Source organism: Oreochromis niloticus, linkage group LG14 (genome assembly GCF_001858045.2).
Source record: "Oreochromis niloticus isolate F11D_XX linkage group LG14, O_niloticus_UMD_NMBU, whole genome shotgun sequence".
NCBI lineage: Eukaryota > Metazoa > Chordata > Actinopteri > Cichliformes > Cichlidae > Oreochromis > Oreochromis niloticus.
In genome coordinates this window covers 3,260,245-3,276,556 of record NC_031979.2, presented here as the reverse complement: position 1 = coordinate 3,276,556, position 16,312 = coordinate 3,260,245, and the positions used below count along the sequence as shown (strand labels likewise).

The 16,312-nt window shown below is 41.0% G+C and overlaps 1 protein-coding gene across 6 annotated transcripts in view; it reads left to right on the top strand.

Moving 5' to 3' along the window:
• The window catches only part of bcas3 (BCAS3 microtubule associated cell migration factor), a 315,717-nt gene that overhangs the window by 148,118 nt on the left and 151,287 nt on the right, over window positions 1-16,312 (top strand). Inside the window, exon 24 of one of the 6 annotated variants that reach the window (XM_019367616.1) lies at window positions 10,049-10,083. The exons of the other annotated variants lie outside the window; for them this stretch is intronic. Within the exon in view, the coding sequence (XP_019223161.1) occupies window positions 10,049-10,068 (20 nt within the window). The 3' untranslated portion in view covers window positions 10,069-10,083. Of the gene's footprint in view, window positions 1-10,048; window positions 10,084-16,312 lie in introns of those variants that run through there. 6 annotated transcript variants of the gene reach the window in all.

Here is a 16,312-nt window from a genome sequence, read left to right as displayed (position 1 = left end):
CTCTTATTTTCAAAAAGCAGCGTAAGAGATATTAGAGGAGGTGCAATATGTAGTGACTGCTTTAAGAAAAGGAATTACCTCATGGGAACTAGTAAGAATCATATTCATTAAGTCAGTGCTCTTGCGCCGGCCTCCATTCCACTTTGACATCAAAGGGCCTAAAAACCACTGACACAGGATCAGATTTTCCTCATTTCCTTCAGCAGTAAGATTAAGATCAAAGGAGTTTTTAATCTGATTCCAGGTCAGTACTTAATAACAACTTGTACTTTACCTTGACAGTTGCTTCTTCTGCAGCAGTATATTTGCTAATACAGTGTCCGTGTCTTTGCTTTAAAGTAGCTACCTTGGGGGGTTCTGCTTGATCTGCATTATTTGGTGGTGAAGGGAGGGGGGCAGTTATTAAGCGTGCTCAAAAGCTGACTTTATTTTCTCAGCTGCACAGCTGCTAATGCCATAGATAATTGTTTGGTGTGTAATTTGGACCTTTCTTGGTCCTTGCTAGTGCGCTAATTTGATTGCTATGTAACGTAAATCATGAGATACATATTGTATTGTAAAAAAAATGTAACACCCTGCTGCTGAAGATGTTAATTCAACTTTTGTGTCATCTTAGAAGTTATAGTTTGTGTTGCTGTTGGCTTTGACCATTATTGTTAACTGTTTTTTCAGTATTTGCCTCTGCTGTACGTTGGCACCTACCGCTTCTCTGTATTTGATCTCAGCTCCTGCTGCTTCTTACGGCACTACGTTGTTGCTTGGAACCCCTTTTTTGATTGTTCCTTCCACACAGGCTCAATCACATGCCTCCACTGGCGTGCAATGTCTTCCTATCCTGTTCAAAATATTTAGTGAACAGCATCTTAGTCACGTTTCTTTTTCCAATAAGTGGGATGTGAAGTGGAGCCCGGCTCCCAGATAATGACACATATTGTGGTGACATTAATGCCGGATCAAAGGGCCGGCTGCTTCGTGACATTCCAGCTGGGGTAAACAAACACAGACTGGCCTATTACCAAGTGAGCTGAGCGAGGGATGACTACCTCCACCACCCCTTCGATGCCCAGCAAGCCACCCACACATCAGGAAAGGTAAAAGGGTAACGACAGGAAAACAAACCAGCCTCATTTAGTTTGTGTGCATTTTCCAGTGTCCACGGTGCTTTTGCATTTCCACTCTGGGTTACAGTACTTCCAGCTCATCTCCTTTTACAAGACGAAGCCATTACATAATTACCCACTGTCAATTAGATCACATCCTGTGCCAGGCTGCCGGCTGAAGCCAATGTTAATTAATCATCGGTCCCCAGAGGTAGCTCCCCCTTGCTGATGTCGTAGTTGTAGCGACTTTGGTTGGCCAGAATGACAGTAAAGGCCCGTCTGTCACCGCTGAAGACAGAGAGGGAATTCCACACATGGTCCTCGACATAAGTGATGGCTGACCGGGGTATTTAAGTATGCCTTTATCTTAGTTTTCAGGTCGATGTGTTTTGTTGTTGTTTTTTGTGTGTGTTTATATGTCCTTGTTTTGGAGTAGTTCATCTGGCATGGTGGATACATCAGACCAGATCAGTTAAAGCATGACGCAAAGTCAGAATACAGCGGTCCCTCGTTTATCGCGGGAGTTACGTTCCAAAAATAACCAGCGATAGGTGAAATCCGCGAAGTAGCCAACTTTATTTTTTACAATTATTATAGATGTTTTAAGGCTGTAAAACCCCTCACTACATAATTTATACACTTTTCTCAGACAGGCATGAACATTGTCACACTTTTCTCTCTTGTTTAAACTCTCAAAGTTCAAACCTTTGTAGAAAAATAAGTCCAGTATTATAGACTGAAACCAAAGCTCAAACCCTGTTTTCAGGTCCAGAACATGAGAATAGAGCCGCTGCCAGAGAATTCAACATTAATGAATCAATGGTACGGAAGTAGAGGAAGCAGGAAGAACGAGTTGAGTAAAGTTTGACTTATCTGACTGTTTTGTTTCGCTTAATGCGCCTTATAATCCGAAAATACGGTAACTTCTACCATCCTTTAGCATGTCCAGAAGTCCAACGTTTTGTGCGATGGTTAGCATCTTCCTCTGCCTTTTGGGAGCTACTGCAGGAGCAAAACGTTTCGTGGACATTGTTGTGTTTGTTGGGGAGAAGAGTTACAAACATACAGTACAGCACAGAGTCACACTGCTAGGATCGAAGATTTATGTAAATCTGACACGCTGAACACATTCTGTACTGTACAGGAGACACGCCACGAGATTGATTGACAGTGGTCTACAACCAATCAGGACGCAGAACACGATGCGCTGTAAAACAAAACATGCAAAACTGCACCAAAAAAATCAGCGAAACAGTGAGGCCATGAAAGGTGAACCGCGTTATAGCGAGGGACCACTGTACACAATCTCATACACATTTTTCTTCACTTTTATGTAGTGTGTATTTTTTGAATGGTTTGGTAATGCAGTAGACAGCTTCTCAGGCTTCAGGAGAGCAGTAAATTTCAGTGAGTAGTTCTGTCTTCGATTCCCATGTCTGCTTGTTATAATACACCCACCATGAGTGTTTTTGCAAGCATTTGTGTCCAAGTGATGGAGTATCACGTTTTTGCAAAATACTCACCGTCTATACTTACTTTCTATACTGTTATAGAAAGGTGGTTTTTAAGTAAATACATCCACGTGGGGCCAAACATTTGTCGGGCTCTTATTTAGAAGCATGAGGTGATTGGAGTTCCCTGTAAGTAAATAAAACCTCAGTGCCAGGGTAACCTGTAGGTCTGTATGTCCGCTTATGTGTCTACACGCTCTGCAGACGTGGTGCTGTGTGTAGTTTTGATTAATCTTTTGCACTGTGTGTGTGTGTGTGTGTGTGTGTGTGTGTGTGTGTGCGCTGTCATAATCTTCCAATACCATGATCAAAGCAGGTAGGCCTGTGGTAACATACGTGCACACACACACACAAACAAACACACACTCACGGGACAGACAAACATTCCTGTAAACGGTTGTTACATGCCAGAGTCAAATTAGTCCATGGGCTTTTTAAGTGGCACAAAAGGTTCAAATTAGAGACGGGACTTTGAAGCCATACAGTTTGCAGGGATAGTCTGTAGCCTCTCATGGTTTAGGCCTCCATATCATTCCCTCAGAAAAGAACATGTTCACATCAAAGGTTAACTGGGGCATGTGTACTGTAACTTGTCACCAGCATATCCTTGATTTCCAAACAGCAGGGAATTGGGACAGAATGGTATGTGGGCCGAGAAGAGGCACAGTGTGTAATTACATCGGGATCTGTGGGTCGCTCTCCAGCCTTCTGACTGCATATTAGAGATGGAGTTTGGTAATTTGATAAAAACACATAGATTATTGTAGATCATGTTCATATAGTAGGGGATCACCTAGGGAATATCCATATAATGGTGCATGATAAGATTCAGGAGTGCTGTATTAGTCACTCAGCCAGCAGTAGCAGCAGACTCGGAGAGCCAGATCAGACGTTCTCAGTGGAGTTCTACCACATCTCAAACCATCGAGTTAGGCCTCAGATCACAGTGACGTTATATAATTAGATTTTTGAATAAGGTTCCTTAGACAGTAAAGTATCAGAAAATAGTGAATATGTATTTTACAGTTTTGCTGAACCCAGGTTGATGTCTTCAAATTTACCAGCACTACAGTCATGTGATTGATACGTGATGATCCAGTACAGCAGAAAGCAAAAATAGAGGCCGCAGTCATGCATACATATTATCAGTTTGGTACAAGCACAGTGCAAGTTGTGTGGCTGTTGCTCAGGTAGAGCAGGTCACCTAACCGGAAGGTTGGTGGTTCAATCCCAGTCTGCATGCCAGGTATCCATGGGCAAGGTACTAACCCCATGTGTGATTGTTAAATAGGAAGCAGTTAGAAACAATGTAGAAGAAAATGCTTGTGCAAATGGGTGAATGTACAAGTTGTGTAAAGCACTTTGAGCGGTCAGAAAAGTGCTATATAAGAACCAAGAGGGAACACTAGGCACCACACTGTTTTTCCCGACTGTGTCACATAGGGACACATACTACACTAATATGATTTTTTTATTCTTTCATTTGCTAATCATAAGATTTGTGCCATTTTTAAGCATTTAAAGAAGGCAAACAGGAAACAAGAATGAACAAAAATTGCCATCAGCATAAATTTCTGTACATGTGATGAACAGTAGTGTGTAAATGCAACATACATTTGTCAGACTTTAGCAGTTGTAGATGTCAGTCTGGGCCTCTGTTTTCTTCTTGGTGTCTCTTTCTTTGCTTGGCAGCATATGGAGCCTTTGGGTGCTGCACAGAGCCACAGGCAGTCTACTGCTGCTGCATCTAATAGCATGGCACTTAACATTAGCTATGCTTCATTGTTCAGTAGGTTAAGAGAGCACAGGAGAATAGAGGGGGGTCATATATTGTTCATGTGTATCTGTGGAATTTATCTCCATAAAAAAGTTTTCTTCCCCCGATAAATGCACGAGCATAAAGGTTGTGTAAATGAGACGCAGGTGGACTTTTTCCCATGCGTTTGCATTAGTATCGGCAAAGAGACCCAGGAGTGATCAGAAACACTTGTTCCTCCTCCGGTTGTTACTTTTTTGTTTCCTCCAGTTATGGTATGGTGATGTCAACAAACAGTAGCACAAAGTACAGGAGAACTATTCAGCGGGACCAGAGCCAGACCGACATCGATGATGACATCTGAGAAAGTTGAGTGGATTTATTTTCCGCTTCTTCTTCAGTCAGATTTCAGTGGGCTATGAGGTCAGCTAATATAGTGTAATTATTAAAAGCTTGAAAATGAGCGTTAATGGTTTGAGTCATGTGAGGATCTCCGCCCCACATACACTGTACAGCATTTTCTCCACATGTTTTTCCTGTGTGTATTTGTGTGTCTGTGACACAGCGTTACCTCTAACTTTACCTTTCCTGACACTTGTGTGGCTCATCAGCAGCTATGTGAAGTGACAGGCCACATCCTGGGGCAGCTGGCAGGAGCTGGCACACCACAAAAGAGCAGCACAACTCCATGAAAACACACACACACACACAAACACACACACACACACACACACACACTTCAGGCCATTCCCCAGTCTTCTAATTCCTAAACGCATTTGCTCCAGTTCCTGCTGAGGCACTGCAGGGTAGACTGTTGGTGTGTAGAGGAGGGGCAGAATGCGTGGACCAGCTCTTCACACACTATTACCCCTAAAAACACACACACAAGGTTATCTACCTCCTTCGACATAGGCACTGTTACAGCTGACGGAGCTGAAGGGATTGGGCTGAAACAGGCTGATAGTGCCCAGTGCTGCTAAGACAACTCCACTGACACAGAGCCCTCTGCCCACTAACAGCACCAACAACATGTGGAATGTTTAAAGTGGCAATAAGCTGGCATTGGATCTAATAAAGTTTGATTCCCTCCCTTAAAGATGGTATTTTCTCAGGTTTTCTAAAAGTCATTGTTATTCAGGTTTGGGAGAGAATCTCTTAGAAATGATGATTAGTTCCAAAAGTCTAATAATTGTGAAATATGGTTTGTTTTGTGTTGAACTGTAGAAATGTTATTTGTGTAATAGGTTTTGGTTACACAGGCAACTACACCTTTTTTAGTGATGTATCATGAGACTGGAAGAACAGGTTAAAATCTCTAATTGATTCCAATTAAGTAAGAATAAATAGTTCCTGATAACACACGTCCGAATGACTTAAAGACAGAAAAATGTTTGCAGTCTCACCAAAACTTAATCACTGTCCTCACACACAAATAGGCCCTTTCTGTTGTGTCCTACTTTTGTGGACACTTTTGTGTTTGTCTTAATAACCTTGTAGTAACTCTAAAAGTTGCCGTCAAATATCACACTGAATTTGCCAAAATTTGCCAAAATTAGTAGCAACCCCCCCCCTGCCCTCAGCTTGGCCCTGTGGGACTTTGAGAGGAAGGACTAAAGATGAAAGTACCCCGGGATCTTAGCAAAATCAAAAACAAATCTCTGGGAGCGTCAGGGTTAATCCCTTTGGCCGTCAAGGACTTTGAAGTCCTTGACCATACAGTTAATTGTGAGAGTAGGGATTAGAGAAAGGTGGTAACAATTTAACCCGGGCAATGAGTGATCTGAAGGCCTCTGCTCAGGCCTATCAGGTGTTTGCAGATGTGTGTGCCTCAGGAAAAGTGACAGCAGATTTCTTGAGATGAGAGGAATGTTTAACTGACCTATAATACTTTGTTTGCTCAAGCTTGCATCACATTGTAATTAGCTGGGAGGGGGAAGAGAAACGAGCTGATTGGACAGCTGGTACACTTAACTGTTACTATTTTGGATGTTGTACTGGCCCAGTTCAGTGGTACTTCACTGTTGGTCTCTCCAAACAGTGATTGTTGGAGTTTCTCTGTATTATTTAGGGCCTTTACTTTACAATAGAAAGTGCCTTGAGGTGACTGTTGTAATTTGGCGCATTTTACATTTTCAAGGACATTTTAATTGTGACTGGACTTTGTTCAATACATTCAATACATGAGAAAACTGCTTTTTTATTTGGGGCCCATAATAAAACCAGAAAGATACTAGTGCCCGAGGGCCTTCTAGCTAATCATTGTCATTACACTTTGGTGCGATCCCAAAGTTCTTTATTGTCATTTGCAGAGAGGATTTGTGTGTTTTGAGTGGCTCTGTTATTAGTTCAACACTAAAAAGACATAAAGAACTAATCAAGCTCAACTCGTCTCAGACACATTTTGATGCAGAAGAGACATTTCCAGCAAGTGTTAGAAAAAAGATTGCAAGTATGCTTACAGTTACATGGGTATTGCTGTTTGCTGTCCATCTTTCATTTGAAGCATTTCCCCCCCAGTGTTGTTTTTTTTGGAAGTGATTTTGTTGAGATTTGCTGGTACTGATCACATCTGTCATCTCTGCTTTCTCCTGATTCTCTTCAGGTGAAATATGGAGAATCTGACTCAAAGCTGAGTTTGCATTTACATGAGACTCGAACCTGTTTACTCAATCTTTTCACCAGTCTGCAAGGACTGCAGGCTGCTTTTCTACCACCTCAGCAGAGCATGCCAAAGTAGCTCAGTTTTTTGTGTTCATCAGAATTTGTCTTGTCATCTGTACGTCTTTGGTACATTTTAAGGACGTGTCTTATTCTTTCTGGGCATCTTTAGCATTTCTTTGTCTGTTTCTTCTTATAAAGATGCTGGTATTTCGATTTTCCTTTCTCAAGTTCAGCTATGGTGCTGCTGTTCATTCATGTTGGTTTTTCTACAATAACAGTAGAAGTGTTTGTAAAGATTTCTTTTGGTACTTTACTTTCAACCTGGGGCAAAAACACATTTACGTGCACAAAACCCAATTCTTCACTCGATTCTACAAAACGTCAAAGACAGCACAGTTCAGCGGGTATAAAATTGTGTTTTTGAGTTTACAAGGTGATTTCCGAAGCGCTATTAGCCAAAAACTTGGCATGTCTTATATCTCATGCCACATTTCTGTGCAGTGTGTCCTTAAAAATTTTTTGGGAAAATGGAGAAGTACAGACAAAAGATGAAGTAGCACGCTTAAAAGAATATCTACAGCAGATGAACTGTATCAAAAAGTTTTGTGTCAAAAACGTTATTAAGAAATATCTGACAAATCCAGCAAAGTTAATCGAATGAACTGTGCAGCGATGAATCCAAATTTGAAACCTTTGGTTCAAACAATCAGCAATATGTAGACAGCTGGTCAGGACAAAGGTACAACAGTGAGTGTCTGTCGTGTTTTGCAGATGCATTTCAGCCAGCAATGTTGGCGATGTTGTTGAAACTGACGGAATTATGAACGCAGAACAGTACACTCTCCCAGGACTGACAGAAGTCCTTCCAAAGAGAAATCAGGGAGAAAATGTTGAGATATTCCAAATTACACAAGAACCAGACTGAAAGTCACAGGTCTTATATACCGTCAAGTGTCTACAGCTATCAGTGGAAGCTGTGCAGAACAAGAAGAGTTCTGGAAGTCTAGAGAATTATTGCTAAAGATGACAAAGTAAATGGACTGATTCTTAGCACTTTTCTACTCTAACTGACCACTCAATGTGGGGTTGGTATCTTGCCCAAGGATCTTTGGCATGCAGACTGGAATCGAACCACCAACTTCCAGTTAGTAGGTGACCTCCTGAGCCACAGCCACCTCAAACATAGTTCAGGCTGTGTTGAAGAGTAAAGGTGCTCACATAGAGCTGGGCGATAGAACGATAACGATATGTACTGCAAAATAACTTTTTCTCGATAGAAAAATGAAACTATTGCGATAGACCTCATCTCTCTCTCTTCCTCTCTTAAAAAACAAGAAAAGAAAAGAAAGAAAGAACATGAAATCACAGCCGCAGCGTCACGTCACGTGACTTGTTACGTACAGCACAAGTGCCAAGCCGCACATGTGTATTTGTTTAGGAAGCAGCCAGCCGGTGTGCCGGCCGGGTAATGGAGGAAATGAGTGTGCCGACCAGAGAAAAATCAACCGAGAGCTTGGGTGACCAGGTTACCGAAGACAACACAGATGACGGTTCCAGTGCCGGAGAGATTGTCGAAAGGAAGGGCCAGAGAAGTTCCGTAGTGTGGAGGGATTTCGGCTATTTGAAGAGTAAAAAAACAAAACAAAAAACAGAGTAGCGTGCACTGTAAATTGTGCCGAAAGCATATGTTCCCACAAAGTCTGGAAATACAACAAACCTTTTTTATCACCTGAAGCAGTGCCACCCACTGGAGCACGCTCAATCTCTGACTGAAAGCGCTAATTCGTCATCAAAAACAACCAGGAGAATCCCTGTGAAGCAGCAACAGTCAATTGAGTCGGCTTTCTCCAGCGTCTTACCATATGACAAAAAAGCTAAGAGACATAGCGACATAACGAATGCCATAGCCTACTCAGTAGAACAGAATGTCCTGTTAGCATCTTTATTTTAAAACTGTTTGAAAAGCTAAGCTATACAACAAGGAGAGATTGAGAATTTCCTTTTAGTTCTCAGTTTATTTGATATTGACAAAAGTTAGTCAATTTTGTCCGTTCTTCTGTAAAACAAACTAAGATTTATTTTTAGAATTAATATTTTGTTTCTAAGTGGAATTGACAATTTAGTCTGTTTTGTTTGTTCTATTTTGAAACTTAAACGCTTTAGCGGCTGCCTTTTGTGTAGTTTGCAATATTTGCCTTTATTTATCTGAAACTGAAGTCTCATGTTCCTTAAGTACATCTACCCTGTTGAACTTATTATGGGAAATAAATATTTAAATCAAAACAAGCTGCTGATTATTTCACATTTTACTTGTGAGCAACGGCACATTTAAATCTTACAAATATAGTTATTTGCCTTATATCGTGATATATATCGTTATCGCCTGAAATGAAAAAAACATATCGTGATATGAAAAAGTCTTATATCGCCCAGCTCTACAGCTCTACTGTATTTCCATGTATCAATAAAACACTGTACCTATTTCCAGTTTTCCTGACGAATAAAGAAATGAAACTTGACTCATGACTTTTGCACAGTACTGTAAAATGAGCAAAAATGTCTGAGTTGAGCACGTTCACCCATACACTAACAGAAACTTCAGTGTATCAATGTGTTTGTTGATATGGGAAATTTAAATATGTTCAATATTACCAAATGTTTCAATACCAGAAAACATTTCTGCAGCTTTCAGTGTCAACATTTATAAATGTGCCTTATTTTATTTTTTAAAAAATAGATAGGTAGAGATAGAAAAAAATGCCTTCATGTAGTATGACTGACCACCACACATACAGACACACACACACACACACACACACACACAAACTCACACCTAATACGGTCACATTGCACTCTTTAATGCCTATTAAACACTATAACAGTGATTAGAGTGCACAGTAGTTCCTGCTGCCTTCACACAGGCTGTGACAGCCCTTTGTAGGTGGTAGTGACAGCTGTGTCCTGTATCAGTGCCTTTGTGTTTAGGCTTTAACGGAAGTGAGACTTTGTTTTGTTTGAAGGGGCAGAGTCTCAAGTTTGATTGGCAGACGGTGTAGATGGCCGCGCATGACCCAGCCCCCTGGCGAGATGGAGAATAGGTGTGTTTTTCTTAAAACAGTCTGGTTAGAGCTATAGCGAGGCATGGATGTGGGACCATTACTAATAATTATGACAAACATTATATGATATATATAGTTGTTTGTCACTGTCAGAAACTTTCAGTATGACAGATGGGTTGCAGTTACTGATTTCCTTCACAAACATCCAAACAAGCTAATTCAAACCAGCAGAACACTGGAATGAATACAAACACGATGTCCAGTTTTTGTTAACACGAGAATTGTTAATTCAACACTCTGCTCATTTCTCAGGCTCTGTGGCTTTATTATAAAATATTTTTACTGTATTATATATTATTGTATCTATCATGATATACATTAGGAGGCCTAAATAAATTGTTTTATTAACACAAATTAAATTAAGAAATTTATATTTGAATGCATGACTGTATACTGATTAGCCAAAACATTAAAACCACATGGCAGATATTGTGCAAGCCTCTTTGTGTGACCCATACAGCTCAGAAAAGGCTCGATGCTTGAGTCCTGCATTTGCAGTTTATGGCCTTCACTTTTTGATTGGACTGTAATCTGGGATGTTTGGAAGCCAGGTCAGTGCTTTGTTTCCTTTGTTGGGTTTCTCAAACCAGAGCAGTTTTCAACCACTTGCAGGCTGCATTGTCTTGCTAATGGAGTCAACTGCCATTGGGTAGTTACAAGGCAGTTTGCAGGATGTTCAGGTGAAATCCCAGCAAATCACTTTATTGTATCAAAATGATCATTGGGCTGTGTTCACACCTGAGCACCTCGTTCATTTTCTCCCTTAGTGTGGTTTGTTTTTGCACATGTGACCTCGGTAATCACACTCAGGTGCAGACCAAAACAACCGCACCAAGACCCGACCTCGGTGCGATTCCAGAGCAGTTTGTTTCTGGTGTGAATACGATTCAGTCTCAATCCAAACCAACTACCAGGTGTTGGATGTACGTTTGAGCTAAAAAATGTCCTGTAGCTATGTATGCTTTGTACCCTGGAACATGGCAGGGTACTATAGATGTGCAAAGGTCTGTACAGGCTAGCAACTAGCTGTGAAATTAATGTAAATTCTCCAATAGTCCACAATGCTGCTTTTGTTGTCCCTCCCCCAAACACATCTGGGCAATGAGCAGACTGAGCATTCTTACGTTATAGCCAATTATACGGCAGATCGCCACAACATGGTGTGTAGTGACACATTTGATTCACTCGGATTTTTCTCTGAGTAAAAAGAAACCAAATCACAGAGAAAAGCTGTGATCAGCTGATTCAGACCCGCGTAAACAAACTGTAGGCGTGAAAACACCCCTCGTCATGTAATGCTAGATCAGTCATGGCTATTGTGCTTCACTAAGATGGATCTGGTTGAGCTTTCAGGACTAGATTGGATGTATAGATATGTGTAGATAGAGAGATTCATCACTTTGTCACTAATTTCTGCCTACACTGAAAAAATGCCTGTTGCGATTTTACTAACTGGCAGTTTGAAACCTCAAAATCTACAAAATAAAGCAAATACAGCAATAGTTGAGCTTATTTCAGCCCTAAAATGTTTCTGCCTATAACTGTAGTCCTCATATTTGAGCTTGACATTTCACTGAAAAAAATCACTATCACTGTGCTTCAAGACTGAACAGCAAGTCTCAGAATTGTAACTGACATGAAGAGCTGAGAAGTTGTCACCTTCTGTCCATCTCTCCTCTGTTTGACTTGCAGGAGCCTGGCACCAGCTAACTGGTTATCATCCCCCACATAAGCTCTAGGTTTGACATATTAGATCTCTGTTTCCCACAAGAGCCCTGACCCTCTCATTTGGTGCCAGTGTAGCTGGATATCAGCACCACATGCTGCCTCTCTGGCACCACAGGGTCCATTTAGCTCAGGCTTTCTCTCCCCCTTCTCACCTTATAGCCACCCACCCAAAAGTATCCCTACATTTCATTCACTTGTTATCTCCTCTGCTCACATCTCTCCTCCCCCTTTTCTGTTTTTCCCAATATTCACAAGAGTATCTCGTTTTCCTTCATAGCTTTTAAGGTAAGGCCTTCCACATTTATTTTAAGTGTGTTATTCAAATTTAAGGCTGGTTCACTTCAGTTTAAGTGCAGTTCTTCTTTCTCTTTCTTCTTTCTCTGCCCTTCCTGATTCAATTATCTGTTATCTTTTTTTGTACACCACTGTTTTATTGCTTAGCTCTGTTTAATTGCTTACAAAGCAGCTTTTGGCAGATGTGTTTTATATTAGTGGAATCTTACATTCTCAATCCATATCACATTAAAAAGCTCCAGAAAAGGTAATGTTTTTTCTTGCTATCTTCTTCTATCTTCGTCTTTTTTAATTCCTTACTCCTTCTCTTCCCCTTCTCTCCGTCTATTACCATCCATTCTCTCTTAGTCTTGCTCTCTCTCCATCTCCCCCTCCTGTGTTCCCCAGTGGGGGTGTTGTTTGTAAAGCATTATAATTTATAACGGAGCAGAGTGGATTTAATTTCAGTGCGCGGGGGCTCGCCAGCAGGGCGCCAGCCTGCAATCAGGGGAATCAGCAGCTCACACAAGGCCTGTAAACACACACATACGCACACACACACAAACACACAGCAGACCCCCACATAAAGCCAGTCAGAATGGAAAGTATTATCAGTGGCCACAAACGGACAGTGTTTCTCGTCACCCAACTCCCAGGATGCTCTCTCCACAGCCCGGCACCTTCTCAGCTTCACTTTCAGCCCTGCTGCAGCTGCTCTTGCTCTCTCTTCCCCTCTCTGGTTCTTTGTAATTTCTCTGTCTGTGTCTGGCTTGCATTATCTGCATCTTCCTCCCCACCCCTTTCTCTCCCTCTCTTACTCATTGTCTCTTATTACCACTCATTACCTATTGTTGGGGGGTTGTAACAGGCTTTCTCATCATAGACTCTGCTGCCTTCCAAAGACAACCAAGGTTCACCAGCAGGTCATATTCAAGTATTAGTTCCCCCCCCCCAAAAAAAAAAAAAAAAAAACCCAAAACACACACACACTCTCTCTTCCTCTCTCTTCCTCGCTCCCTCTCTATCCCTCCACTTCTGCCCTGGGGGGGCGGGCTTTTTCTTTTTTCAAACTGCCCATTTGCCAGTTGCAATTTCCCCTTCATAACTCCTGCTTCCTTGGCAAACTGTGCCAGACAGTGGGATGATCCTTCCTCAGAGGAGGTCAGAGACCGAACAAGAGGTGTAGTAGGAGGAGACAATAATGTTTCTCACTAGCAGTCATATCACTTTGAAGAGGACACAAGTATTAACTGGATTTTGACCTTAATAGATAACAAGTCAGGTAAAAGTTGTACAAAAGTACTGTACTCCAAGAGCACTGCACTACTGTACTGTACTTTTGTACAGTACAGTAGTGCAGGACTTGTATTTGCAGTGGTTTGGTTTCAGACCCTCAAATTATGTGTATCGGTTTGCACAAAGGCACAGCACAGAAAAGTTCCTTATACTTCAGCCGTCTACTAAAAACCAGTGACTGTCAAACAGCTACCAAAAGTCGCCACAAGGGCACCACACTAAATTCTTCCTCAGACTTTATGACAAACTATACAAAATAGTTTCAAAGGTTTAAAGTTGACCAGATTTTGTAATTTTTTTAATTTCTAAAAAAGTGTACTTTTTGAGAGCTCCTGTAATTTATTGGCGAGCTGCGCTCTTTCAAATTTATATATTTTTGGGGGTTTTCCAACTCTGGTTTGTCCTTCGCTACGGTAGCAACCGACAGGTGAAATATTGAGAGCAAACCTGAACCTTTGACCCGTACAGTGAGGGAATCTTGTTACTGTTTCTTTACCGTCAAAATCCCAAATGTGGAAAAATCTTTTTGAAGAATTGTGTCCCGCCCCCAAACAAAGAGAATAACATTTTTGCTCCATTATATATATATATATAAATATTGATATCCTCTTTTTATTTCTGCTTATGAATTTACGCAGAACATGTAGCATTTTGCTGATGCTACCCATCAGTAAAGCTCACTTTATCTTGCTCGTATTAGTTTGCTGCATTGCTGCTGTGTTTTATCCTCTGGGATGCTAGTTTTAATCTGAGGTCTTAGCCAGTGTGTTGTTCTGTTCCTGCTGTTATATTAGGATGATTGGACATCTGCTGTGGGCGTGTTAAGCTGGAATCACTCATCCAGTCTCCAAGAGCACATGTATCTGACACAGCAGCATCATTGTTTCTGTGTGTGTATGCTGCAGACAGAGTGTGATGTACCACAATGACAGGGACACATAGACAGACCAGTTATGGCTGCAGCCTTTATATTAAACTGTACTGTGCAAAAATGTATGCTTTGGTGTGACTCTTCATTTCATATGTGGTCCACATGTGCATTGTTACTGTTCACTGGTGGGAGCTCAGCACCATCATTCACCATTTAGAATAATTAATTCCCTGCTTGTCCACTCTTCTTGGATTTGCTTGCCTTTATCTAACCCCAGCTAACGACTGCAAGAAATACTTTATGAACTCACAAGAATAACATACGAGCACAGCACAAACATGCTGCAAAAGATTTGCTGAACATTTCTGAACCACATGGGTTGGACAGGAAGCAGGTCATTTCTCGTTTCAGGGAACGCTCAAGAAGCAAAAGTTCAGAGGAAGGGCTCATCTCATAAACCTTTGGGGAAATCAGATCCCCACCTCATCCCATCCTGTACCCTCTTTCTTGGGAAAAGGACACTGGGTATTAGTTGTCGTATAGGTGGAGAAAACGAGGTTAAAGCCAAAATGCAGAGATGGCATGTGACACTCTAAATACACGCCATGATTCAACAGCTTGTATTGTTTTATATGTGACTCCATCAGTCTCTTCTTTTTTACAGTGTAAATCCAGTTCATCATTTGTTTACGCACAGATCTATTAATGGCAATGGGATAATTGTCTTGTTGCATGACCCAGTTTTGGCCCGGCTTCAGCTGTTTAGCTGGGTGATGCTAATTTCAGGTTCAAATGTTGTAGTGGTGGTTTCACTTTGGTTTGATTTGGCGCACTTTGTGTCTTCCTCGCTCCTCATTTGCCAACAGCCACACTGCTTCCTTGTGCTGCTGTGCACATGTGACACATGGATGAAATGGACAGCTTTTTATCAAGCATATTGGAAGACCAAGCTGAGGATGCGCACAATCAGCCAATTCTGGTACTTTGTTTGGTTGATTATTAAGATGCCAATTTACAGTTATTACTTACTTTTTGTTTTAATGGTTTTAATGTTATGCTTGATTAATTTCTAACTTCTCAGAGTCCAGTGTGTTGGTTTAAATTTTAGTATAAGATGTTAAAACATTGAAACAATGAAATAAAAAATATGGCAAGACGTAACTTGTTCTCACAGTTATGCTAAAAGGAGGAATAGCTGCTAAGAAGCCACTGAGGTCTCAGATTGGCCAGAGAGCACAAACATTTGATTGTAGATGACTGAAAGAAGGTATTCTGGACTGATAAGTCAAGTTTTTCAAGGTTTTTCTTTAGACATTGGACAAGTGGAGGATGCAAAGACGTGGCAGGCCTAAAAAGTATCTATGCAGATGAACAAAAACAGATGTCCTTAAGAAATAGGAAAAAATCCAGCAAAGACCTGACAGAGGACCCATCTGCTGTTTGCCGAAGCCTCGTCAGACATAATCTCAGTGGAATATCAAGAAGCCGTTTTTGAGGAGAAACTAAGATAGCTTTCATCCTGTTAATAAATTAAATCTTCATTTAAGCTGCATTTTTAATTCACTCTGGTTATTTAAGAGTGACAAATATGCAAAAAAAGAGAAAAAGGTAGGGAGTAAATATAATTTTGCACAACATTGTATGGGGGTAGTCAGGAAAGAGGTAAAACTGTGTCTACATCCATCTGCATCATGTTCAATTTGGAAATGCAAAAAACAAGGAATAGCTCATCCATCCATATTTTATTGCAAAATGGTCAGAAGGAACATGCTTCTGTTTGATTACCTTACTATACAATCTGCAATGATTCCTTGATGTGGGTACACACTCTTTAGCTTTTATTTGTTGATTCTGACGAACCTGAGTGTCACCGGGCAGATTATTGCTGCCAAAATCATTTCTCTGCAAATGGAAATAAACCTAATGACCTTGGTTGTCTTGCCAACTTTTAAAGACCCCGAGTATATTTGTGTGTGTGTGCGTGTGCGTGTGCGTGT